The 27947-nt window shown below is 42.0% G+C and overlaps 2 protein-coding genes across 5 annotated transcripts in view; one reads left to right on the plus strand and one right to left on the minus strand.

Annotated features, from left to right (window-relative positions):
* REL (REL proto-oncogene, NF-kB subunit) overlaps positions 1–3467 on the plus strand; it is a 30669-nt gene extending 27202 nt beyond the window's left edge. For both annotated transcript variants that reach the window (XM_021527529.4, XM_085576985.1), the window contains exon 10: positions 321–3467. In XM_021527529.4, the coding sequence (XP_021383204.1) occupies positions 321–997 (677 nt within the window). In that variant the 3' untranslated portion in view covers positions 998–3467. The remainder of the gene's footprint in view (positions 1–320) is intronic.
* On the minus strand, positions 2694–27944 carry PUS10 (pseudouridine synthase 10). 3 transcript variants are annotated; one of them, XM_021527501.3, is made up of 18 exons: positions 27796–27944; positions 26239–26375; positions 24979–25248; positions 23625–23711; positions 19433–19467; positions 18881–18992; positions 17232–17293; positions 14778–14823; positions 12535–12599; positions 12030–12115; positions 9851–9976; positions 8996–9052; positions 8011–8087; positions 7872–7927; positions 7630–7747; positions 6270–6412; positions 5621–5720; positions 2694–5370 (listed from the first exon to the last, which is right to left on the minus strand). In XM_021527501.3, the coding sequence occupies exons 2-18, from the start codon at positions 26362–26364 to the stop codon at positions 5332–5334; spliced, it is 1605 nt and encodes a 534-aa protein (XP_021383176.1). In that variant the 5' UTR covers positions 26365–26375; positions 27796–27944; the 3' UTR covers positions 2694–5331. The 3 variants fall into 3 exon arrangements, with proteins under 3 accessions (XP_021383176.1, XP_021383177.1, XP_085433110.1); XM_021527502.3 differs by having other exon boundaries at positions 27739–27830; XM_085576984.1 differs by lacking the exon at positions 27796–27944 and adding an exon at positions 27532–27794.
* Positions 27945–27947: the final 3 nt, after the last annotated feature.

The raw sequence follows: 27947 nt of genomic DNA on the forward strand, positions 1-27947 counted from the left end.
TTTTTGCCTGCAGTCTGATGGTGGTTTAAACAGGTAGTGCCCTCCTCTGCTTCTAATCACTTGAAGGTTTCTTCCTGGAAGATAGTGATCCTTCTGACTATACAAACTTAAAAGCTATCAGTTCTTTGTGTCACCCTCAGTATGGGCCATAGAGGGGTGAGGTAGGCAGCTCTCTTGCTAATGTCCAGAACTCTGGGGTCCGTTCTGGAGAGCAGTGAAAAAGTAGATGGTGGAAATAGTTGTACAATCTTGCTGTCTTTCCTTTGCTTTTTACCATCTGTAATTTGAAAAAACCCTAAAAGGTGGCATTCTCTCCATAGAACCAAACATGATTTCATCCACGCTGATGATGTCACCAGGGTTAGGAGCCCTGTCCAACACGAGCCAGCTGTACCCCAGCTGTTCGCAGCTGGCGGCGGGGCCGGGCAAGCAGGACTTGCTGTCCCAGCTCTGGCTGCTCGGCTCCCACCCACACAACAGCTTCTCCACGGAGCCCCAGGGCAGCAGCTCCCTCCCAGCCTTCCACGACAGCACGCTGGCCTGGCCCGATGAGAAGGATTCGGGCTTCTTCCGGACCTACGGCAGCACCAACGGGCTGGGAGCCATGGTGGTGCCGGCCCCCGAGCTGCAAAGCATCCCCAGCAGCAGCGCCTCTAGCACTGGCATGCTGGGCATGGACATGGATGACATGAGCTGTGGCAGCATCAGCCTGGATAAGTTCAGCACTGTGCTGGGCGTGGGCAGCCACCAGCAGCTGCAGCTGCCCCCAGCCAGGGCCCACGCAGGCAGCGGAGCCGCCGCTTTCCCCTCGCAGCCCGGCCTGGCCGACCCCGGCTACGGCTTCATGGACGCGGAGGCGCTGAGCGAGCCCAGACTGTCCAGCGGCCACCAGGGCGGCCTGGCCGACGGCCAGTTCTACGACACCGACAGTGTCCACACTGATGAGCTCTATCAGTCCTTCTCCTTCGATAACATTTTACAGAGCTATAACCCGTGAGCCAGCACTGCCTACGTAGAGCTCTCCAGGTGCTGCTGCGTGGAGAGGAGTAATTTACCCTTCTGGAGTCCCTGCTTTCTCTCTCAGAATGTTGCTGTGCAAGTTTCATGATATAACTTAAAGGTTATTTATTGCAGTCCACAGTGGTGCCCATAAAGAGGGAGGTGGGAGTAGGGTTTGGGGTTTCTGTACCTTAAAAGTACCTTGTAGATGTATTTTTGTGTATTTTTGCTGGAAGTGGGAACTGTTAACACTTAAAGCTTCCTTACCTTTGGGGACTGTAAAAGCTGGCATCTTCAGAAGGGTTAAAATTTCAAATACTTCACAGGGTTGAAGTTGTTTTAAAATAGCCATTTTTGCTATAGAAATTAAATTTAAATTTTGATAGGACAGAAATTAGGAAAAAAACCCTGCACGTGAGCATTTTAATTCAGTCTCATTTAATGAATGACATCTGAGTTCTGCTCAACTTACTTGAAAGGTTTAGGTTTCTAACCCCCTTTCTATAAATATTCTTCTCCTAAAATGAGAACGTGTATTGATTTTCCATGCTGTCACCACACTCTGTTTGCTTTGAAGGCAAATTTACTCATAAATTTTTTTTAATGACTATGTCATTGTTAGATATATTTAAAAAGACCGGAAGGTTTGAGTTTTTAAATAGTCCACCTCTGTTGTAAAGGAAATCACTGCACAAGAGAAGGAACAGAAAGTGAGGACTTGTCTGCACTTCGTCCAGAGTGCACTGTTTTATAAGGCATGCCCTGTTGCTTTAGGAATGAAGCTGTTATTGCTCTGCAAGTTGTGTGTGTGTGTAGCTGCCATGTGAGTGAGATTTGGAAAGGCAGGAATCCGTGGAGCCGAAGTATCCACTTACTCTTTCCTCAGGTACCCTGGCAGTTTCCTGCTATGCAAGTGACTGCTTCAAAGAAGGCTCAGATCCTGCCTCCCCAGCACCACCCCCTCCAGGAGGGCAAAGCCAGAGGCTGCCTTGGTGCAGCCTAACCTCTATTAACAAGTTTTAAAGGCATTTCAGTCTGTACTAATTAAAACCACCCTTCTATCCTCTGTATCAGGAACCAGAACTTCTTCCCTCCCACTTGATTCCCAGTCTTCTCTCAGCCTGAGCAAAAGTTGTTCCTGACGCCTCCAGCTGGAGGTAACTGGCTGGGTAAGATACTCTGGCCTTGGCTACTTTATTATACTGTTACTTTTTAAGAAGCAACACGGAGAAACGTCTGAGTATTTCTTAAGGGACACAGCTGCTTTTTAGGGCAGGTAAGGGTCTCCGTTATTACCTTTTGGCAATGTAAAACTGCACAATGAGAGCAGCAACAAAAAAAGCAATGACATGTCCAAAACCCACCCCCCAAATCAAAAAAGTCACTTGATATATGGAATTGTACACAAGGAAAGGTGCTCCAGAACCCTTCTGTGGCTTACAGGAAAGCAGGGATGCCTTCCCTGCAGGAATCCATTGCATTGGGAGCACTCTGGCGCTGCAGCTGGAATTCCATCAGTCAGGTGAACTTTGGAAACAGCTTCCCCTAATTCCAGGTGTACAACAAACTGAATTGACTCTCCCTGTTTTAAAGTTTTTCCTCACCTTTCCTCACTTCTGCACCTCTCCTGCACACTCCTAAGCAATGGAAAGACGAAAGAAAAAGACAAAAGATGAAATTAATACACAAAAAGCTTGAATCATGTTGTTTATTCAGTTCTTTTTTTTTTTGAAGTTCTCAGTTTTAAGTATATTAAATGTAAACATTTTACATCATAGAAAGCTCTTTGTAATACAATTTGTTTTTAGTGTATAATTAAATATTTTCAAAGTTCTGTTTTCCTTTGTAAACGAGTTGGTTTGGTAATTAAAAAAAAACTGGTTATACGAAGTGCTCAGCTTCTGCAACCTCCTCAGCTTCGCGACATCCCTCACCATGGGAAAGGAAGGGAAGAGGGACAAGGTAGGTTCTTGGTTGCTTATCCTGGCGTTTTTTGGGGTATTTTCTGCTCCTTGTGGCTGGTGGCCACTATAAAACCTCAGGCATGCGAGGGCTGATCTGCCTCAGCAGGTTTTGTGGCAGAGCTGTTGGGTTTTTAGGCAGAGGGGACAAGGGCACAGATGCTTTTGGCGGAGCTAGGCTGCCAGTACAGCTCTCTCCAGGCCCAGCTGAGCTGATGTAAAACCAAAATGCAGGGGGGGAGGCATCAGAGATGTACAGCTAGGGAAATGTAAGATGAAATCTGGATCTCACAAAAATACTCCTAAAACTCAGCTGAAAACTCAGCCAAGTATGACGTGAATATTATTGCTGCAATATTCAGTACATGATGGTTGTGAAACTGGACTGGAAACAAAGTTCAGACCCCCAGATTACATTTCTCAGTTTCACTTTTGCCCATGATTGGTGCCCAGGAACTGCCTCAGGAGCTCAGGGATATTTGCATATCAGCTTCCACCCTGCCCCCCGCCCCCCCCCTCCCTTTTGGATACTTCAGATTTGCCGTAGAAATAAACAGCCTGAGAATTTTGGGATAGAGCTCTCTGCCTTGTGCAGAGAAGAGCTCAGACCCAGCACACTGAGGGTCACCTTTATGACCTTGTTTATCCTGGATTCTGCCTGGGATCCCCACATGCAGCAGGAGTTGCAGAGAGAAGAGCTTTGTGTGTCCTTAGCACTACTGCAGCAGGCCTTTCCTTCTCCCCGTTCTGGTTCCATTTCCCCTTGGAACAGCTCTTCCCATGCCTGTCATGTCCAGGGAGCACAATCTTGTTTGCACCTTTTCTCTCCCTTGTAGATTATGGAATTTATAAATCATACTTTATCTCACTTGGAGTTTTAAGAAATCACACAGATACGAAATTCTCTTTTGTTTTCTGAATTCAGTTTCTTTAGTTTTCCATCATTAATGACATTTCCTTCCTAGCTGCAGATTATTATCTGAGAACTACTGAGAACTACTCATGGAATCTGTTGCTCATAAGAGCTTTAATATTAAAACCAAAAATAGTATTTCTGTCTGAATCAAATTTTTGTGTTAGAAAAACAGTAGCTTCTGAATTACTTACATTACAGACACAAGTTCTGACAGCCCAGCACAGGCAGAGCCTTGAAGGAGCTCCTTAAAAATGTATTTATTAACATTTTTAGAGCCTCTAGCTCAAGCTTTCATGGAGCTATTCTAGCATCACTGAATTTAAGGGAAGACATCCCAGTCATCCTCCCTGTCCCCAGACAGTGGCTTGTCTTGGCAAATGTTACCCTCTTTATCCCCAAAATGTTAACAAAGAGCTCTGAAATTCCAAACCTTATTTTTTTGTTGATAGTTTAACTCTCTTCTATACTTCAGGGAAGCACCTCCCTAATGGATTAACATGATACTGGTATAAAAAATGACTTCCTAAAGATGTTGGTGGTGCTTAGTAGGGAACATTTAAAATAACTAAAGAAAACCTCAGATTTTCCCTATTCCAGGCAAGTTCCTAGGCTGTGTTTAACTTTTCCAGGCATCCATTCAAGGGGAGGTACAAGAAAAACTGTATTATGCTGCTAAATCACTACTTTTTATCTCTCTCTGGATACCAGCATCCTGTGGTACCTTCTGTTTCTCTGCATGTTGACATTCTTGGTATTCCTGTTCTTCTTTAGATTCCCATCATGCCCACTGCCAGGAGTTCCCAGTCTTTTTGTATATTGTGACTCACTGGGGAATTCCTACTCCACAAAAGGGCTGATGAGGCCTCAACTCTTGTTTATAGGAAGTATCTGCAATGTTTTTAAATGAGAAAAACTTGGTTTCAAGTGCAAAGTTTTCCTCTGAAAACTTTTTTTTCCCCTTTGAAAAGCACTCTGAGAGACAAATCTGCTCACCTCTACTGACCAAAAAGCAGTCAGTGTCTCAGGAAACTTGCTGCAGGCACTGTCCTGCTGGCTGCAGTCTCCCTGGCTTTTGGGATTTCATGCATGAACTGCTCAGAAAAAGCTGGGAGTGGGTTTTCAGGTAACTCAGTGTTACCTGCATTCACACAAGGAAAGCTGTAGCATCCAATAGAAAAAGAGTTTAAAATAAAATCTGGCTTGATGGAGGGTTATATACACTGGCTCCCCGAAGTCTTTTTATGTACAGAAGAAATAAAAGTAAGGCTAGAGATTGAACCAACACTACCTGGTCCTGAGTGTGTAAAGTAGAGCCCAAGGGTATCCTTTGGCAGATCAGCATGATCCCAATGTTCCAGGGACACCCTTGGCACCCAGGCTGTAACAGATCCTGCACAGTGTCTGGTCACCAGCTGCTGCCAAGGAGCTGCTGCTTCCTCATCCCAGCTCCAGAAGTTAATCAGCCAGGGTTGGAGGCCAGTCAACATCAACAGACTAGAAAGGCAGAGGGAGAAAAAAAGGCAGCTGAGGTGGTATTTTACAGATACCAAAAGAATCACAACTCCTTTTGCTGTTACCTGGCAGCATCACTCTCTGTTGGGCTACATTTACAAAGGAGAGTAGCAGTAGGAAATGCATCCTGTGGTAAGGAATGTTGATGCACTCAGAGCAATTCCATGGAAAGCATCCCAGCAGGGCAACTCCCTTAGTAATTTCCAGGAAAGATAAACAGCAACCAACTTACTTCTACATCCAGCTCCAGAATGTCAGCAGTTCTGTTCAGAAGAGACCCAATGTTGGGCTTTGTTCTCCCAAAGTCTCCGTGTACAAACTCTTTAATGTAGCTGGAAAACACTGGCTAAGGAGAGGTGGATTCCACACCAAAAAAATCAAAAGGGGTGGAAAAAAAGTGCTTTTTTTACTCGTACGTAATTTTTTAGTTAATATCCTGTTAAGCCCATACCTATCTTTAGGAGAGCACCTAATTCCTGGCTTCTGACTCCAGTGCCAAAAACTGCACCTTTATTTTGTTTCATTCCAAATGGAGTAGTGACAAAACTGTAGCTTGCAAGTAGCAGCGATCTCCAGTCTGCACTGAAGTGCATTAAATATTGTGGAAAAGGTCATTTTTGGAGGCAAAAAGTTTTCAGTTAAATTAGAAAAAGCTGAAGTGTATTTTAACCAGCACATTTTTATACCTGTCTCATACTTAATTAAAACTCCAATGTGAAATTGTGACTTAAGAGCAAATACTGTGCAGTGACACCACTGTGGGAAAGCAGGGGTTCCAAAACACCACGGCCATCTAAGCAGGGAACTACTTCCCGTTATCCCAGTCACTCCCTCCAGGAGGCTGCTTGGCCCCTGGCTGGTGTCAGGGCAGCCAAGGATACGTTCCAGCCTGAGTCTTGAGGTGCAGGCGGAAGTGGTGCTCGTCGATGTACTCGGATTTCATGGTGTGGATGAGCCGGCAGCGCACGGCCAGGGGCCGCCGGTGCAGCACCCGCAGAGGGGTCTTCTGGTCCAGCTTTAACTCCTGGTACAAGAAGGGACCAAAACCATGAGGAAGGAAATGTGCAAAGGCTGCGTGGATTGTAGGAACTGTGTGTGTTGTTAACCAGTCCCATCTCTTTTATCTTGTGTTCTGGCAGTGGAGTAATCTCAAGGCAAGGCCGTTTTTTTCCAAGTTTATCAAAGGAAAAAGGACAGCCCTCTCAGAGGCCAGAGAAGGCCTCACATGAACACAAACTAATGGAATCACAAATACAGAGAAATAACCTTGAAATCTCCATAGCCCTTTACTGGAATGACTCCAGGATTTAGCAGCTCACTCAAAGCCTCAAGGCAATCAGAAAAAAAAATAAATCCCACCCACAAAATGCTTTGTCTAAACTACAGCCAACCCCCTAGAAATAAAAGTGAAGGGGAAAACCTTAAATGAGATTAGATCTCAGAACAGTATTTTCAAAAGTTCATTCCCAAATCCCTTTCCCAAAGGAGAGGCAGCAGTGTGAAAGGCAACTTCTGAGGAGCAAGGGAAGCAAAAGGAAGAAGTTCACAACAGTTGTCTGCCTGAGCTGTAATAGCTTTGAGAATGAGCTCATGGGCAAGTCCTGTAGGAAATGGTGCAGCACACCAGAAACTGAACTGAAACTTCCAAGTTTCTTGAAGAGCTCTCCCAGTTCCTTGGCTTGAATGAGACTGCTACAATCAGACTAACTACCCACTTGGAGGAGAGGAGGGGGCTTTTCTGTGTCTCTCCATCAGGCCAACATCTGGAGAAAGTTCTTGTTCCTGCACATGCTGAGCCTTCCTGAGGCCTCTGCACTCTGACATAGACATTTCCATCTCCAAAGTGTTGCAGCTTTGGGACAATGGCTTTAGAGCAGAACAAAAGAGCTTTTCTACTCTTTTCACTTACACAGGACATTATCTAAGGTAACAAAATAGTGCAGGTGCCAAATTTCCTCCTCTCCCAGGATTTGGTCTCATGGAAGGTGAACATTACACAAGGATTTGTTATCTCTGCTAACAGCCAACCCCCCTGTCCTGTTGGAGTGTCTGGTAAAGGAAGGAAGGGTGCTTTGGAAGTCCCTATAGCAAGAGAAACCCTGATTAAAAAAAAACAAAACCAAAACAAAAACCAAGCACAGAGCAAGAGACAGGCCCATGGATGGCCTGTATTTACCTCTTCCCTAGGGCACAAGGACAGGTACAATTTAAATTTAAATGAGCAACAAGAGCTCCTGCTACCTTGATATCATCTAGAAACGCAATGTCTTCTCTCTGTATTGCTTTGTCTGTCCATATCAAGGCACTGTAGGTCTTTGTCTTCTCCTCCTCACCTTCCTTCATATGACCAATTGCCTCTCTAAACAAAATAAATTAATTACTCACTTAACAGAAGCATAATTATACAAGGCTGTGAGCAAGAACACTTCCCAACTCCCCGAGTGCCACTTTGAAATCCCTTGCCAGCAACGATAAACACTGACCTGGTGACAAGCTGTAAATCTCGAACCTGTATTTTGTCTGAAGAGTCATTAATTGCCTGTGATATTTCAAAAAAGCAATCAGTTAGCAGAGCTGCTGGGTTGGAGAGGCAGCACGTGCTTCACGGGTCCCGTGATTTACCTGCTGCAGCCTCTTCATCTCCTCTGCGGTGAAATGGATCCTGCGAGGATTCACCAGCTCCATCGCAAAGGGCCTTCCTGGCAACGGACACGGGCGTAAAACACAAAAACATGTTGTTCTAAATTAATGCTGCATTTGCACAGGAAGGCTGGAAGGTGTGAAGACTGTCTGCTGTTACACAAACAGGGAGAGGACTGGCGGGCTGAGGGATGGAACATCAGATGCAAGGGAAGAAACAAAGGACTGTTTTTTGGCTACTAAACCCCAGTTATCAGCAATAAGTGCAAATTATGACTTCCCAGAAGACATCATGTACAAGTCTGTGCTAATTAAAAAATAAAATAAGAAAAAAAGCTAATTAGCTTATTTTCTGTCACCTACAGCAATGCCCAGGTGCATGGCAATGTTAAATCCCACTCTCTCAGCTCAACATCTGTTGCCAGAGTTGTAACTCTGTGCTCAGGGCCAGGACAATCCCCAGCACGAGCCATGCCAAGAATCACACTGCAGATCAGACAGCTACTGAAACACAGAACTGTTCATTTTTACTTTTTCTTTCCCTCCTCCCTTGGCTACAGCAGCTTCAGTGTATTGGAAAGCAGCTGACCTTCAGAAGGGACTCAAGTTCAAAAAGAAAGCAAGGCTCCCCCACTCTGCAGTGAGGGAATTAGAATGATCCAGCAGAAAACAAGAGAGGAATCAATCTGACATAAATGGCAAAGTAGGGAGTGAATAAAATAAAATACTTTTAACTAACTGTGCCTTCCCATGCAGCCAAGGCCACTGAAAAAGGGCTCCTGTTTCAAGCTGGTTTTATGAAGCTGTAGGTCTTTGGGAATAAGTATCTAAATTTCACTAAAATGCTTCTGAGATAATATTCTAAAATATGCCTGGTCACACACTTGGAATTCAGCAGAATCTGATAGAGGAGCTCCACACACTCATTTAATCTCTCGTGTTTCACAAGGGGTCTTCCAAGCCTTACCATTGCCTAGTGTCCTTACATCCACATCTTCTCTTCCAGAGGAACTAAAATTAAAGCCTATAACAGATTTGAACAAGACAGGTGAGCTTTAATTTTACATTTGTAATTCTCTCTACAGCTTTTAAAAGGTGAAATATTTTCTTTCTAAACTTGTTTGCAAAATCTACTTCCAATCTACTTTATAAACTGTCACAAACTGTGGGGATTACTGTTTATTCCCAAATTTCTTGAAGAGCTCTCCCAGTTCGTTGTCCTGAATGAGACTGCTACAATCAGACTAACATATCCACTTGGAGGAGTGGAGGGGGAATAGCAGGGTTTTCCCCAAACTAATATTTAATTAAGCCAAGTTTTAACTTGGGCTTTCTATGTCTCTATATCCACATCTGTTAGATGACAAGTGATGGGCAGTAATTATTTCATCTGGACAATCTCTGGATAAGCATTTAGCTTGTGGAACTTTATGCACTGAGGAAAAGAAATTAATCGAGCTAAGAAACATGAGGGGGTCAAAAGCCAGGCAGATCTTAGGAAAGTCAAAAACCTTCTTAGTACAAGTCATTTTATGAATTATTAACTCTTAAGAAGTTTGGTTATGCCAAAACACTCCCGCATAAAACCAACTTATCTGCATCATCAGATCGACTGAGGAGCTACTTTAGCAGGATAAAAGGATCTAATTACTCCCAGATCACAGCTAAATAAAGTTTACAAGCTTTAACTTGGAAAGAAACAAGAGGGATAAAGAAACATTTTTTTCCATTATACTCTCATATTAAATGGATAGGTACCAAGAAAAAAATCTTCTAGTAGTGAAGAAAAATATGTATGGTAGGAGATCTCCTAAAGCCTTACTGTCTGCCTTGAATTCTGCCATCAGATGCTCGGAAATTAATTCTTCCACTGAAGATTCCAGCTTCCGCTCCCCATCAATAATCCAGGGAGTCTGAGGTAAATTCCTGGAATATTTGTTGTATCTCCCTGTAAAAGACAACCACAGTACTTCTAACCATTCCACAGCCATGAGTGAAAGCTGCAGTCTTGCCCAGCACATTTAACTTCCATGGCAGCTTTGTGCAAATAAATTGACAGGCTCGAGCTTGCTTTATGGCAGGAGCATTACACCAGCACTGTGGATCACACATGGCTACATCCAGGGAAGTGGCAGTAGCCAGGATGGCCACTTAGGGTGGACTTGGAAAGCCTGTGGCTGCAGTCCTGCCTCCAGGTATCCTGTGTGAAATTACCCAGGTTCCAAGCCAGTTCTGCCATTGCCTGAAGGCTTAAGAAAAGAAACCCAAACTAAAATGCTTTGGCTCACTACAAGGAACACCACACAAAGAGTAAAAAGTCCCCATAATAAACTAGGAGGAATAAACCAGGAGACTTGAGAAGGTGCCATGTAAAGAGACTAGCATCTTTGGATGGTTCCAGCGATGGTTTCATGGCACCTCCATGGCAGGCTATAACAAAAGAACAAGCTTGACATGGATGAACAATATGAGCTTTTTGATGGACAGGCTTGATAAGAACTGAAAATATTCCCAAAGCAAGGAAATCATTCCTAAAGGCCAAGGAGCAAACCCCTGCTTAAACTCCTTTCAACCTGAAACCTTGCAAATAGAAAAGGAGTTCAGAGTAGTGCTGTGCATTACTTTGGGCCTCTGACATCACAGGGGTTTGGGGTTTCAGATAATATTTTCCTATCTTGAAGAATGTTTCCTTTTTGCAGTTTGAGCAGCAGAAAAAGCCAAAAAGCCACACAAACAAATGGGGAAACTGAGTAACACAGTTTCACTGGGCAAATAATGAAAGTAGGATGACTCATCATTCAGATACAGCCTCACACTGCTAAATTCTCTTTCCATAAAATGGAAATAGGAGAATTAGGTTTGCTTTTTTTCTCTTTCCTCTCAGCTCCCCATTCTAATAATTTTAACTGTTGATCTGAACAAGAGTAGGTTTAAAAAAACCAGGTGTTTCTTGGTTTGACAGCCCCATAATCCTTAAAAAAGGATGGGGTGTAAACACCAAAGGTCAGGTCAAGAGGACAATGTTGTGCTTACAACTTAAGATCCCATCTCATTTATTAAAAGCAAAATACCTGCACTGTACTCAATAATTTAGTTCTTCAAAAATTAAACACCTTCCTGAATTGGTTTTTTGTGGGAGCAAGATATAAACTATAAATGACAAGACCAGTATTAAGACAGGCAGAAAGCAAACCCTCTGTTTTTCTCTTCATACTGTTGAATTCTGAAAAAAACTATCCAATAAAGCAACTTAAAATAAAGCAGTGTGTTTGGAAAAGACAAAAAGGAACTGGATATCTTGGATTCACAAAAATGTACATCTAACTGTCTAATCAGTAATTAAGGAATAGTTATATGTAGAACATTGACTATCCTGCCATTCACTTTCATAGTTTTTAATTTTCCATTTCTTTATATTCAGGATTTTTATCATCAGAATATGTTGGATTTAAATTAAAGGTTGGGTTCCTTTTAGTAATCACTTTGCACGTATTTAAATATGTTGTTCATACAAAGGACTAGAAGAATGGCAGATACTCTGGCAGGCAGATGATAAAAAAGTTCAATCATCTCAACTCAGGGACATCCAAGTGTTGCTGCACTACCTGTCTCAGCCAAACCTTTATAAATCCCGTGAAGATTTGCAGTTTTGCATGGGATAATATGCAGAGCAATACAGATGGTGAAAACCTCTGAATCCAAATCAAAACCCAAGGAAGTGAACAGCACTGCTGGGAGCTTGCTGGTGTGGAGGTGCCTTTCTCAAACTATTATTCTGAGGGGATCTGTAATTTCTAAATTTTGACAACATAATGTCTTCAGCAGAGGTCAAATATAATTTCTTCCCCTTTCAAAGTACTCCTGGATAGAGCTAGATTTGTTTTTTTTTCCTTACACTTCATTAGAGGGATTAACAAACAGCAAGAATCCTCTGGGTCTCAGGGCAGTGTTACAAAGTTCTCTTCAAGACAACACAGCAGCAAAGAAATGGATCACTTTACCAGCGACAAAAACTGCACCATTATTGCATTCAATTTCCAGAGCATCACAGAGGTTCTTTGGTGAACTTGGAGGACATGGAAAATGCCTGTATTAAAAGTAAGAACAGAGTAAAGCATTATCACTACCAGAACATGATGGAGCATCACCAGAGCAGTAAAAAGTGCCTAATTTTGGCTTCCCGCTGTGATTTTTACCATATTAACAACACTTGGTGTTTTCTTAAAACTCAACACCTAACATTTTGGAAATATGGGAATATTTCTTGTAAAGAGAAGCTTACCTTACAAACTCTAAAGTTCAAAATCATCCTTTTAATTAAAAGATCAGGAGTGATTTTCTATTGCCAGAAAGAAAACATCTTTTAAGCAGTAAACCAACAGAACTTGAACAATCAAAAGTTTTTTTAAAGCCACTCTACCACTACATACCCACTGAATATTTTCCTCCCCTCACTAATTCTATACAAAAGCACAATACTAAGAAATAGTTTCAGTATATACTTACTTGAGAAAATCTTCTTCTTTTATCCTCTCCAGGGCTTTTATAACTGCCATTCTGGTGAAAACAGACTGCACAGTGAAATAAAAAAATGAGTCAAGACCTAAGAAAAGCAAGGAAAGGATATGCCTGAGGAAGAAAAAAAGCACTGAAACTTACACTGTGTAGTTCTGTCATTGCTCACCTGGGAGTCCAGGTCCAAATTTGCAAAACAGTTTAAAACCAGAATCCTAAATCCATGAACAGAAACCTAAACCAGCTTCTTTTTCAGGTGTTAAATATACCCAAGCCCAGCTTTTATGTCAGTGGCATAAAAGTGACAGGTAGTTCTGCTGAAAATAAGCCTGTTGAGTAGCAATCTGTTTCTGAAGTTCAAAAATGGATTGACTCTCAGAATTAAGGGCTCTGAACAGTGGGGCTGGGCAGTTCCTCTTGTGGAAATCAAGCAGCTCCTCACTCCCAAGCTGCAGCAAAAGCAGCAATGCCAGTAGAGCAGGAGCAGACTGACAAGCTTTGTGCACAGCCAGCTGCTGCTGGGGTAACTCTAGTGGGAATTTATGTTCTTGGGACAGAAGGAACAAGTGTTGTAACAGCTGAGGTGAAATCCTGCTTAGGAAGGCTGAGGACAGGAGAAGGTGTCTAAATTAACCTTTTAACCAAGCACGGTCAAATGTTGAAATCCACCTGGGATGGAGCCTGCTCCACTCTGAGTTTCATCAAGGTAAAGCATTTTTTCTTGTGTCTCCTCTGAACTTCTCATTTTAATGTATTCCTGCTGTGTCTCCTCTCTCCACCATGCTTTGTGCAGACCAGCCTGGCTCCCTGCTCTCAGTAATCTCTTTCGGCACCAGGAGGAGATTCAACTGGATCCTCCCCAAAGCCTTCACCAGGAACCTTGAAGAAGTCCAGGTTCCTCAGCCTCCCCTCCCAGGCTCCAGCCCTGGGACTTCCCTGATGGCTGTCTGCTGAATTTCCAATTTAATGGTGTCTTTTTTGCAAACTGGATTGGGGATTTAGGAAAACAGACAAACAAAAAACCCCTGGGTCACTGTCTGGAACAATTCAAGTCTTGGCTCTAAAGAGTTCTTGGGTGTCTTCAGGAAAGCTGCTCTTTCTCCTTCTAAGCATAAATCAGAGATAATAGCACTTCCCTTCCTCATAGAACAGATGAGCAGGAAAGCCCTGAAAGCAGCAGCAGGTTTAAATAACTATCTACACAGACAGCACAGAAATTTTCCCTCAGAAGCCAGTTTTTACACCACTTCTCTGATTAACACAGCCCTTGAAGCCCAGCTCCTTTGTGAAGACAAACCTCTGACAGCTCTTCAGAGCTGGTATTTTTCTTTAGATTTCCCTACAGTTTGTTACCTGTGTGGATTTAACAGCCAGGCCCTGCTGCTTTAGCTCCTTATGTGGGATTTCCTCCCTTTTAAAGGGCAGCAATGCAGCAAGCAGTGAGTTACAACAATACAACCCTGCTAAAAGAAGAGTGGTGCTTATTGGTCAGGTGGAGTAGAGTTAGCAGAATTCCTGGGCCAGACTCTGCCTCTGCCAAATGTTGACAGACTCTTCACCAGAAAGACTCAAAAGACCTTGCAATGGCCTCTGACAGGAGTTACTTGTTCTCCCTCTGATCACACCAACTGTCCCACTTGTATCAGTTTCCTTCTGACTGTTTTTTTATCCTCGCATGTCCCCTTTTCCAGCTGTGTGTGTGCTCAGGGTCTGCAGCAAGTGGCAAGGTCCCTTTTCTTTCCCCCTCCTCCAGAGGCAGGCAGGATAAAACCATCCTGCATGTATCCTGGCTTTCATTCAGATCAGAGCACATGAAAACTGCAGTGTGATCATCTCCCTTTTGGCTGCCGAGTCTCATCTTTACAGTGTGACTTATCTGAACTGCTTCACCCACAGAGAGCTTGAGGATCATCTTTTATGCTACTTTTAATGATTGACAATCAAATTCCTAGATCTTAAGGGAGGTATTTACAGAGAACCTTCCTAAAATTATGGCCTTTGGACAGCCTGGAAAATGAATGACCTAAACAAAAGCACCAAGCTCTTGGTTTTCCTAAGCTGAGAATTGTGAAGTGAATAAAGGAGACAACTTTATTTTCAGACAATTGAAAACTAGAGAGCTTTTTGATGAAGGAAAAGCAGACACTGAGCACTGACTGAATACCCAGGTAAGTTGTAAGCTACTGCTGTGAAATTCTGAATGTCAGAGCAGAAATACAATTATGAGATCTTACCTGTTTGTTCTTTGCTGGTTTGAAACAGTCTGGGCAGGCTGTGGCTCTAAACACAAAAATGAAAATTAGCTCCTCCTCTTACAGAGAAAGAAATAGACAGACTCACAAGCAGAGCATGTAAATGGTTTTTGTACACATACATCCAGTGTCTCACTTCCACAGCTTAGCTCAGAGCAGATTTTTAAATTCCCTTTATCCTAAACCATGAATGGTGCAAGATGTGCATTGCTTGATCCAGAGAAACCATGAACAAAGCTCTGTTCCTCTGCTCTGACCAACACCATGTCTCAGATTTGAGATGGGATGGGAAAGCACACAAGTTTAGCTTTCAGTCCTTTCCAGTCCTTTTAAATAAAGGTCACGATTAATATTTTAAGTTCTAGGCAAGATCCACTGACACCTTGAAATCTGTACTTGCCGCTCTTATACAAACCCAATACAAACCTGAGATTAAAACTGTCCCTTCTGGAGAGGAAAATTCAATTTCCCAATGAAAAAGTAACCCCAGGTGCTCACCACAACCTATGCTTTGCCTGTTTGAAAGGAAATTATTGGCTGTTTCATGAAAGTGAAAGCCAAGTCAGTGAAATGCTTTTCTGAGCAGTGTAGAGGAAGTTGCCGTTCCTATTAGTGCATTTCTGTGTATGCAGGCAGAGATATTTCTGACCTCCGACCCAAGTTATCATGTCTTGCTGGTGCTTTTCAACACTTCTGTAACTCCTTCAGACTCTAAGGAAGCAGCTTTTGCTGTTTCTACATAAATAACTTCCCTGGCCAGCCAAAGCAATGCAAACTCCCTCTTCCAAATTTCAATATCACCTTACCCTTAAATATGAACTGACAAGAGCCAATTGAATCTTCCATGTTAAACTACTCAGCACACCCACCTCCACACAACTGTGTAAGAACAGGTGAGAAACTGCAGATGCCATGCTTGGAAATCCAATCTGAAAATACATCTGGAGTTCTCCAGGTTGAGACAAAATCCTGCTTTGCTTCCACAGAAACCATGACTGTCCCTACTACTGTGGTAATTCCCAAATTTACCATATTTCCCTGAAAACCAAAGCAGGTTGCCTCAGAATGTGCCCAGAGCCAGCCACTCACACAAGCAGAATGCCTTGGCACCTCAGGAACTACTGTGTAATTAAATTAGGTGATGTGCTGCTACTTCAGAAAGTGTCTCAAACCTTAATTGCTGTTTAAGTGTGCTACAAAGAGGACACAAATAAAGGGATTAACATGGAATGAACCTGAGTAATAGGAAAGTGGAATGGAACTTCTTTACAGCTTTCACCTCTACAACTGCTCTGCTTGGAGCACTAACACTGGCACCACAACATGTTCAACAACAATACTCATAAAATGCCAGAAAAAGGATGGAAGGATGAGTGGAAAATACCAGTGAAGAGGTTTCAGAGGAAGGAAGTAAAATTAAATAAATTAGAACAAAAGGGTGCAGGATACAGAAACACTTCAGTGTTTTATAGGATTGCAGGAACTATTATTTAGAACAGTACTTTGGCCCTACAATTTTCTCCCTCTTTTGCCCAGTCTTGGAGAAGATGGAAAGATGTTCAGGAAACACTGGTAATAATTGTTCCTAATACTGGTTCCTTCCCAACTCCCATTCCCTCATCTTCACCTCAAGACAAACAAAAGATGCAGTTGTGGAAAACTAAGAAGGTGGTGGATTGAGCACTCAAAGATCACAAATGGCCAGAAAAGAAATCAGGAAATAAAAAAAGACTGCAGGAGAAGTCTCCAGTCTCAAGAAATGAATTCACATTTCAACAGAGACGTCTCTGCTGAGCCTCCTTCCACACTTAGATTTGACTTGCAGTAGGTGCAAATTAACTGAATGAAACTATAGGTTTTCCAGGAAACAAACAGGAAGAGTAACCCAAATTTTCCAGAATATACTACAGCTAGATTTTGAGAAATCAGATTAAATGGCAGCTAAATTCACAGAACTATTTTGCTTCTTTGTGTACAGCAGGTACAGAGGCTGTGTGCAGTGGCCAGGGAATTTCTGGCTATTTTCATCAACCAGCTTGATTAATTCACTTCAAAGCCTTTCCTCCTGTCCATGTGTCCTACAAGAGCAGGAAAACTTAGGTATGACTTCAAAAGATTCCTCCACCTGCAATTACATGGTTCAAATTTTTAAAAATTACACAGGGAATGTCTTTGAGGAGGGCTGAAGTTGAAGAACTTATCTGAATGCTCTCCTTGTAGTTCAAATCAGAATTCCAGAGGATTTTTTTTATTGGCAGAATTAACCAAAGATGGTTTAACTTCAAGCTCTGCAACTTCATGTGGATATGAGGAAATCTAGATGTAGGCCACGTTCTAGTTTATAAACACTGCATATTGTCCTCTGTAACAAATCCAAACCAACAATGTTGCACAACACTTAGATAAAGATCTTTTGTTACATGTAGAAAGACTTACAAGAAATGGCACTCCTCATCTGTTTCTGGGTGAGCAAAGACCACGCTAACTTCAAACAAACTCTAAATTAAAAAAAAAATAAAAATAAATAAAGAACAAGGAGGAGGTAATATTTTTTTAAACAACCAGGGAGGATATTCTCAAGCACCCATATTGTAGTTGTAGGAAAACAGCAGAGACAAAAGAGAGAAAAACCCATTCATTTATGTTTAAAGACATTAAAAGGTGTGCCAGAACAGCATTTGCCTTTCTGAAGTCACCAAAGATGATGTGAGGGCACTTCAGAGCCATGAGTGACCTGCACTGGTCCCATCCTGTGCAGGGCTGAGGCAGAGGCAGCCAAGGCTCAAAGACTATTATGGTCACTAAGCCTCAGAGCCCTCCCAGGAGTACAATAAAGATAAAAACCCTGCAGTAGTTACCACTGTAAAATTTTGTCAGGGGCTTCCTTTGCAGTGCCTGCATGGCCTTGGGGCAAAGAAAGGCAACACATCCTGGTGGATTGGCAGCTAGCCCAGGAACTCCAGTGTAATCTCAATTCTTCCCCCAATTCCCTCTCTGGCCTTGGGCAAACAACGCTCATTACTTCTGTTACTCAGATACCAGAACACCTCAGGAGGGCTATTGAAAAGATTGGCTAATATTCAAGGGCCTTGTAGATAGGGCACTAGAAAAACAACTTTTGCGGTACAGGGATGTCTGCAGTGGCTCTGTGCCGAAGTGGTGGGGAGCTTTTGCTAACTTGGTGTGTAAGGAATTTGTTTCTTCCTGGATCATCTTCAGAGTAATTGAGTGGGTTTTTTCTTCACTAAGACAAAAGGGATCCTTTCAGTTAGCAATCCTGGGAAAACACAGCCTGTAATTATTATGGAAGCTGACAAATCAACATGAAGACTAAGTGAATCTAGTCCTGGGGTCAGTGCTATGGCTGGTGACAAGTAAAATCCACAGTCGGCCACGACTGCAGAAAATTTACAGTTGAGACAACTCAAGGTGCTTCAGATTTTGGCAACACATGATTACCATGTTCAGTCAATGCCTTTCAGAAAGATTTTAAGGATATTAATCAGATTCTGCAAGTTAAAAACAGTTTGAAAAAAACATTTCTACTGCCTACTTAGGGATATTGCAGGTCCCAACAAACCCATTTCTGGTGTTCATTAGAGTGAACAAGGACCAGTCTTTCCTCTTTCAGTACATTTCAGATATTTATTTGATCCACAGAACCTGAATAAGTGTTAGCAGTGACAACAGAGCAGGGAAGGAATGTGTGGGCATTCCTCAGCCTCTGCAAAACAGGGATCCTTGAACAGGAGACAGCTGGAAAAGTCTCATTAACAAAAGGAGGATGGCACCACAAGAGATTTAGCACAAGCCTGTGGTGGTTTCAGAAGATGCAATGATCTGTATAAACAAAATGAACATTGGGCTCCTCAGGACTCTCACTTGGAGAGCTCTGGTTAAAAGAACTTCCCCCTTGCTCTGCCCTACAGTGAATTTAGGAGCCACTGAACTAGTTTCTCTCTTAATAAGGAAAAAAGGACACATTTTTATTTCCCCACCATGTGCATAAGTGTGTAAATATACACACACAAACCCGTATGGAAAAAGAATGAAGAAACAAAACTGTTTTGTTATTTATACAAGACCTTTCCATCAGCAGGAACACCCAACTCTTCTGACAGCTGGGGATGAATGATCCACTTATAAGCTTCTTTCAGCTGAACGATGTCATCCTTTGCGAAGGGAAGGCCCAGATTTCTGAATCACAAAGAAATAATAACTTGCACAGGGGTCTGTCAAAAATAGATACATGACATATAATATTTCAAGAGGAACTTAAGTAGCTACTGCCAAGTAAAACAGATTCTTTTTTTCCTGTGCACTGAGGAAAATTATGTCAGAGCTTCCTGGGAGATCAAAAGTTGCAAGAGTCTTTCCAGAGCCTGCTCAGAGAAAAGCTGAGAAAGAGAGAGATGCATTTCAAACCACTAGTTTGGGAATTTAGAGAGCAAAAGAGATAATAAACCCCAAGAAAGGTTAAACCAGGTAAAAAAGAAAAAACAAAACACACAAAACCCAGTTGCCACCTTATTCTTTGTAAGCATCAAGTAAATGGGACTAAAAATCAACATTACTATAGAGAAATGGTGTCTGTATGAAGAGTTCTTATCAGACAGACAGCAAAAACAATGGCTCACCTCATCTGCTGCTTCATCCCCAGCCAAGCAGCATGCTGCAGGTCACCAGCCATGCCCAGGGAAAAGAGAGGGAAAAAATAAAAGCAAGTGAAATTAAGACTCAGAACTCCCAAAAATCTGAGAGACTCTTTGCAAAAGGAGAAGTGTTTTTAAAACTTGTGACAAAAAGGAAGTATCAAGAATTAAGCTTTTGCTTCAGCAGTGGAAAGATGAAATTGCTGTGAGTTTTTATTTTTGTTCTTCACATCAAATCCTATCTGGCTTAATAAAAAAAAAAAAAAAGAGGAATGGTGAACACTTTGAAACTTGCTATTAATACTGTAACTACAGAAAGACTCTAAGTCATCAGTTATCTTCCATATAGAAATTTTTAAAAAGTGTCTAAATGAATGGGATACAAAAGCCGATTGACATAAATTAATAAAACCCCAAATTCAGCTATCCTCCATTATAAAAAAAGGGAATTAAAAATATACTTGGTCTTACTTGGTAATCACAGAATTGCCCCCTTATTGCACACCACTTAGTTTAGGTGAATAGGCTAAATATGGAAAAGGGGAGGAACAGAAGGAAGAAATCAAAGGGAGCTTCTAGTACAAATGCTCAAATTCACTAACAATTAGTAAAAAGAGAAAAACTCCCCTCAGAACTTCCTACAATGAAGAACAACAACAGTTTCAGTTCTCCTCCACTAACAACAAAATACACTAAGACTGGCAGGAAAGCACTTAACTAATTTAGCCTGTGTCACCCTCCTCAGTGAAGACAAACTCCAAAAATCAAATTGTTTGATTTGAATCCACCACAATGAAATAGTTTTCAGTTTGTAGGCTGCAGGCTTTTAAACCCCTTCCCCATCTTTTATTTTTCATAAACTTAAAGAATAACCTCCCCCAAACTCTGCTGAAAGAATCACTGTGCACTGACAAGGAAATAATTCTAAGAGGTTTTAAAACAGGTCTCAAACTTCAGAATTGCATGGATATCAGAAGGAACCACATAATAGATCCCTAGATCCCTTTTCTATGCTGATAAGGAACTCAATTGACAAAATAAGTCTATTACCCTTCATTTGGTACATCTAAAAGAATGAGGGAACCCTAAAAACAGTGCTGGAAATTAAGAGGGAAGAGGGATGGTGGAGAGAGGACATAAACTTTGTTAGATGCAAGATACACAAACCTACACATTGGTGAACAAAACAAATGCAGTTGTAGTGATGAAATGCTGTTTGCTCAAATCCACTGTGATTCATTATCCTGCATTTGAAGACAGTATGAGTAAGGCTGAAGGAAGTCTGAAGTATACTGTAATCTTGTTTGCATAATAACCCAGATAAAATCATATATAAAAATAGCTTCAATTGAAATTCCTTGAACGTAGCTCTGAACGACAGGATGTGACAACCGCAGAACTGGGCCTAGGGAGATGCATTTGTCAAATGCCAATTTACAAAGAAACCCCTCTCATGCCTTGATTTAGAGCTCTTGCAAGTTTGGGATGTTTTGGACTCAGGGGGAGGCTCATTGCACTCCTCTTCCCTGTTTTCTTGGGACAAAACTACAAAATAGACAAAACTTCTGTATGGGAGCAGTTATGCTAAAATGAGAGCACAGGTTAAATTTCATCTCCTCTCTCTCTTGACTTCTAAGTTGAAAGAGAATTAAAGAAATTGCTTTTCCCCTTCAGTTAAGGGGAAACAATAGATGAGGGTACTGCAAGCACAGAAGCCAAAAGATCCCAAATTCCAAATTGCATTCAACCACCAAGCCAGCCAAACCCCTCAGCTCTCCCAGCTGAACATGGAGCAGGGGATCAGATCCCTCTACTTCATAATTACTTCATGTCTGTGAAGTGGTTTGAAAATGAAAAATGCTCATTACAGAGCTGAAGCCTGCAGGGCAATGCTCAGCAGCAAATACATCTCTGGAACACACCAGCCCAGGCAGTGTATTGATTAGGACTGCAGGATATTATTCTGGTGCTATCTGAGGGAGCACAGTGGCAACAGTTGAAATACCACATGCAATCCCAGCCATAGCATTGTTTCAGTGCATTAGCAAAGAGCTTGGAGATGGGGAATTCCAGGATGAGGCACAGGCAGCCCAAGAGGGAGCAATGACTACAGATGTTATTTGCATCAATGTCCTTGTAGCAAGCACCAGGATGATGGATCACGACTGAGACCACAGGCAGAGCCAGCAGCCATCCTTCTGAAGGGCACGACTCACCTCATATTCTAACAGAGCTGTCTGACATAAACTTGGGACTCCTGTATTTATGATTTATTTCAATCAAATATCCTACTTGTGGAAGGAGGAAATTGCTTCCTTGCATCACAGACAAATACTATGCAAATGTAGATTTTTATGTCCTGCTCTTCTCCAGCTCCCCTCGTACATTTTAGACTTGGCAGGATGACAAGTGTCATAATTAAATGAGATGAAGGTAATACTGAAAGGCAGTTTCTGATTTTTTTTTTGTTAAAAAGATGACGGAGAAAATCTGTGTGTCACACCAGAGGGCAGTGAGAGAGAGGCTGCCTTTTGGTGTTCTTTGATGATAGGATTCCACATGTTCTTATACACAGCAGGTCGAAGAATTAAAAGCAGAATTTAACAAACGACCTCTTTTCAGCACAAAGCACATTGAGATATTCTGATATCTGATTTTGGTATTTTCAGACATTTTTACACACTGACTTGCTGCTTTTCTGTGGCTCTAAAACAGGTTCTCACCTATTTTTTTTAAGTGATAAACAGAGAGGAGGTAAATAAAGCCCCATGATATATAAAGTTCTTCATCCACCATCACCCCTTTTCATCCCTGCAACTGGAGCAAACAGCTGCTTTAGTATTTGACAAGACTGGAGAGATGGAGTTGAAGGGACATCAGAAGCTTCTTAATCCAAAACTTCTCCTAGTCGAACCAAAACTGTTTCCAAAGGTAACAGATCCAGTTTTGGAGCTTCCTACTCACTCATTTCGCTCCATCTATTGATTTGTGGGCCCACGGAACAACTCTGACTCCCCTGGCTGTCCCCAGCACTGCTGCTTTGCTGGAACACGAGCCCCAGGCAGTGAGGATATCCCTCAGCTGAACTGCAATGCAACATCACCCTCTACCGAGGCTTCCTGCAAACATCAGGTGCTCCTGGACCACCTCAGCTTACAGCAGGCTTAAAGCTGGACTAAAACTTGGTAAAGTCTGACCTACGTTTGGGGTTTGCCAGAGCATCACAGGCATACCAATACTCACCCAGCCTGAAAGTGCTTTTTGACAGACCTCATTTTTTAGAGGCATCAAAATCCAAAATGGAAATCAGGGCAGTTTACCCAGCCAGAAAGGACAAAGCAAATACACCAACTATGCTCAATTTAAGATGGGGAGCAGAGAATCTTACCTTGCAGAAGATTTAGGAGTAGAATATTTGTTAGCTGTTACAGTGGTACTTGCCCAAGATGCCACAAGTAACAGCACAAATCACCACCACCACTGCAACAGATTATTTACCAAACTGTGTGGGAGCAGAAGAGACCTCACCACAGCTTCATAGAGAAATCCAACACCATTTACACTCCTTTCTGCCATGTTCACTGCAGCTTCCACCACATTTAATCACTGCAGGCATCTCCTGTGTTGATTTAGGTGTTGCCCTTTAAACCACAACTTTTGCAACACCTTTAGAACAGTACTTTTGCATCATTTTATATCAGAACACAGAGGAAGTTTCAAAATATCTCACAACTAAGTGTATTTTCCCATCATTTAAAATGCTGAACACTTCAAAAGTTCATCCTCAAATTCCTTCATTTGCATTTTGCACTACCAATTATCCTTTATCCCTGGAAAGGGAGCAGCTGTGCAGCTCTGTCTCCGAGAAGATCCACAAAGCAGGGCTGGCATCTGCACCAAAGGGAACAATTCACTGAGGGTTTCAACAAACTCCTTTTAGGTTTTCAGATGGAAACTAACTCCTGGGCTAACTGAAAACTGAAGTGACTCAGACCCTTCATTAATTACAATAATGCTCATCCAGAAGGAAAGGGAGGGCAGACTTCATTTCCAACATGGACTTTTGGGTTTTTTAAACAATAAGAATTAAAAATCTAACCACCTCCAGCTCATACATTCCACAGTTACTTTCTTAAATACATATTTAATTATTTATGTTATTATTTAAGTTACTTACCTCTCTGACAGACAGCTGTGGGGGTAGTGACACAGAAAATACAAAACTGGTGAACTGGTAGTCAGCAGAAATAACTTTTTGGCACACCTGTAAGAGAAGGAGCCTAATATGAAACCACAGCAGTGGAACTGAGCTGATAATTTTTGTTCTAGAATAATCAATGTGAATTCATGTTATCACACACTCAGAGAGATGCCCAACATACAAACCAGAGTAATCACTAACAGCTTATTGAAATACAAGCTTTTCTGTCCTGTTAAAAAAAAAAAGTTACTTATCAACAGTATCCTTGGTGCTATGAAACAACCAAACTCACTATTTTAAGGCCAGGACCAATTGTATATGGAAATTTTAGGTGAAATTAGCATCTCAGATAAGGAAATTTATGTATCAAATAAGTAGGTTTTGTGATGCCTTAACCAGCGCTGCCAGATTTTCCATTGCTACTGAAGAGAGTAGCTCTGAAACAAATCTTAGCAGTGGTTCTGTAAAAAGATACATATTCTGCCCATGGAAACAAAAAATAAACTATATATTATGCTTTCTGTCCAGTCCCATTTTTGATACATTCCTACCATTAAATCAAATCCTTTTCTATCAAAACTCTGTTAAATGTCTCAGATGCCAGTGTGAGTTTTCCAGCAGGTATTTCAGTTTGTAACATGAGCAATACAATTGCTCAGAGATTTGCAATTGCAATGCTCTGTGCCCACATTCTCTCCTAACTCACATTTTCTCTATTATCCGCAATCTGTTGCATCACCAAAACATTTTCTTCCCCTGTGGTACTTCATAAAGACATTTTCATGCTCTATTAGAAAGATGTGGTTCAGAGAACAGCACTTGATGACTCCTCATTTTCCTGTCACATAAAAAGTGAAGAGAGGTCACCAGTTCCACTGAGGTTTTCCTTGAAAGCAGCTGAACCTCAGGTCATCTCCTAAATTCATGTAACCACATATCTGTTAGTCTTTTTCTTAGGAAATTGTGCTCCCTGCAGTCATTCCATTGCATCTGCACTGCTATTTTTAAAAAAGTGCCACTATGACAAAGTCTGGCCAAAATTTGTTGCCATCACAGATGCAACTTCCCAGCTGCAGGGATGTGCAAACACTGCCCAGGAGCAGGGTGGAGTAGGATTCTGCTATCTACATTTCAAATCTTCAAAATAGGCAGATATTTTGGTTTGTTGTCTGGCCTCTCTCTTTCAAAAAAAAAAAAATTATTAAAAAAAAAAAAAAAACAAAAAACAAAAAAAACCCCAAAAAAACCCCTGTGCAGTGTTTTCAGCCACCAGCTCAGGCCCCAACATACACAAGCTCTAAAAAAGTACCCCAAAAGGCTAAAAATGTACCTTTTTAACAAAGTCAGCCTCACAGAACTCCTGGAGAATTCCCAAACACACATTGCAAACCTTCCCAGCTGAGCTCTCCATGGCAGTATTCCCACTGGCAGCCGAGGGAAGCTCTGGGATGGCCCCGTTGAGATTCAGATCATCAGCACCTTCTTCCCTGCTGTGTTCAAGCCTGATTCTCTTACAAGGTGGGTCAGCCACATCCAAACATACTGTGTCTTCTTTTTCCTGGCTGTTCTTCAGAAATTCCTGCAAATCCTTCATCAGATCCTGACACAAATAGAGGAAACACACCCTGGTTGTTTGTTCCTCTTTAACAAACATAATTCCATAGGGCAGTAATGTTCCAGTTGAGACTTAGTGTATGTAATTAACAACATGGAATTTATGCCCAAAGACATCTTTAAGATACAATTCAACAGCTCCAAGCTGCATTTCTCTCAAAACAGAAATTTCCAGAGAAAATATTACTGAATAGACTTGTTTATCATCCAAGAATGAAAATGTTTTCCAGACCTGGCTTGCAGAAACACATTTATCTTTGCCCCATCACTATTACATGAAAAGAGACATTTAGTGCTTTCTTGTCATTTAGATTATGTTAGAATGTAATTCCTTCAATTCCTTAATTCCTTCAACTGAACAGGAAGAGAGTTGGCCACTATAATAAAAAGAAAAGAGAGCAGACACAGGTGGGGGTGAAATTAAACACACAGAGTAAGAACTTTGTATCAGGAGAGAAGCCTTCAAAAGTTTACAATTACCTGCATGTCTCTGATTCCTGGAAGGATGAGAGACAAGCCGTAGTTCAGGAAGAAGGATTCATTAAAAGAATTTCAGTAAGCTACTATGCTGTTGCAACTCAGAGGAAAATCAGGTAGAGATGCAAAAGGATAAAAAAGGGCACAATGAATGAACACTCCTCAAACAATTGATAAAAAATGGAAAAGGATAGGGAAGAAAGACGTTAAAAATGAATTGTGGAGAGTCTAAACTTGAGCAAAGGTAAAATAATCAAGACAGATACCAGCAGACACAAAGCATCAAGACAGGGGGTTAGAGCAAGCTAAGAAGGATGTGTAATAACACTGTGTTTCTCTGATTTATCCTTTATCCTTTGCTCTGCAATTCTTCAGTTGCATCCCCTCACCAATTCTGCAATTTCACATAAATTTCCTTCCCATTAAAGGCACAAGCACAATTCTACATAACTTCTTTTCCTTTCAGGCCAAGAGCCCAAGAACACAACAAAGGACAAACCTGGTGTGGGTGTCTATAGAGCAGCTGTGATCCCACGCAGCAGAACCTCAAAACACATCGTGGGCAAGTGCCAGCACTGAGTAAGAGCTGAACAATTGGTCTGTCCTTCTCTGTCAGGGAAGACATGCTGGGCAAATCTAAAATTCAGCACAGAGGAGTAAAAAGAAAAGCTTAGAACAAACACAGTTCAGCAATTCAGTAATAAAAAGACTCAGCTGAGACACTGTATTTAGAGTAACTGGAATTGTTTCGGCCTCTAGAGAAAACTAGGGATGCACGTTTGTTTTAAATCACAGGCACAAGTGGAAGACCAACACAAAAAGATCACTGACTGGAGGAAAAGCTTCTGTATTTCTTAAGTTTTTCCTAGAAAACCTGAACTCGAGTTCTGACAAGGAAATGCTGAGCTTTTGCCCAGTTTCATCTTGGATAAAGTACATGACATGTTAATCTCCACTAGATGAAGGAGGGTAGAGCTAAGACAAATTAAGGCAAATTTAAAATGGGAAATCCTCCTAAAATTGCAGTGACTAAAGAATCAGTGTGTTAAAATCACTGGGGAAAAAAGATTTATAAGGTAAATAAGATTGTTAATTTTTTAAAAATAAAGAGTTATTTCCCTTCTCAATATAGAACTCTTATTTTTGTGAGAAATCTCACAATGCTTTTTTCCATCCCTAAAATATCATGGCTAATTTGGCTTCCCATTGTTCTCTCTGCCCAGAACTTTAGAAAAGACTGATTTTTTTTTTTTTCCCCCAAAATGTTGTGAACTCAGCATTTTTTGGAAGAGAGAATCCCAGTGAGGTGCTCACCCTTACTGGACATCAAGGAAATTTCAGGAGGCACATAAGGATAACCACAATTGTTCAGACCAAAGGTTTAACGAGTCTACTGTTGCCCAAAGTGGGAATAAATTCAGCAAGGAATTCCACAGTACTAATGAACCACCTGTTTTTGCTATGGGCTTAGCTCCTGTAAGCAACACTTGATACTCTCCTAGTTCCTGTGGCCCAAGGGATGGGATATATCCGTGTTCTCCATGCCAGCCACTGTTACACCTGCAATATCCAATCCTGCTCAGGAGTATCCTGCACAGGAACACTGCAGCTATGGAAAACCTCCAGAGTACGGAAAACTTATTAATTCAATAAATTGCTTTAGTCCTGCGGTTGGATGTTTTAGCATAAGCTGTAAAAACCAAGGTGTTCCTGGAAAACGTCAAAGCTGCTTTTAAAGAGAAAGAACAAACACAGACAAACACGCTTTTAGGTAATTACGACCTCAATTCACCTCCATGCGACTTAACTACCGGCACTGAGTGACACGTAAGGTAAATGTGACAATATCCCTGACACTTGGTGGCAACGTGAGGGGAGGAATCGCGGCCCCCGCTCCGGCCCAGCACCTCAGGGCGGAGCTCAGAACCCCCCAGATGTGAAGAGAGAGGGGCACAGGAGCACCGTTCCGGATCCATTCCTGCTCTATTCGCATTCCTACCCGCATTCCCATTCCCGCTCCCGCTCCCATTCCCGTTCCCATTCCTCTCCCGCTCACCCCTCGCTCGGCGGCCCGCGGAGCCGGCACAGACGCGCTCAGCAGAGCGGCAGAGCGCATCGCTCGGCCGGCGCGGCGAGACGCCGCGCCCGCAGGGCGGCTGGTGGAATATCTCGGCGCTCCCGCGTGGCGCCTGCCAGCGGGCGGGGCCG

The sequence above is a fragment of the Lonchura striata genome, chromosome 3 (genome assembly GCF_050655825.1).
Source record: "Lonchura striata isolate lonStrDom1 chromosome 3, ASM5065582v1, whole genome shotgun sequence".
NCBI classification, from domain to species: domain Eukaryota; kingdom Metazoa; phylum Chordata; class Aves; order Passeriformes; family Estrildidae; genus Lonchura; species Lonchura striata.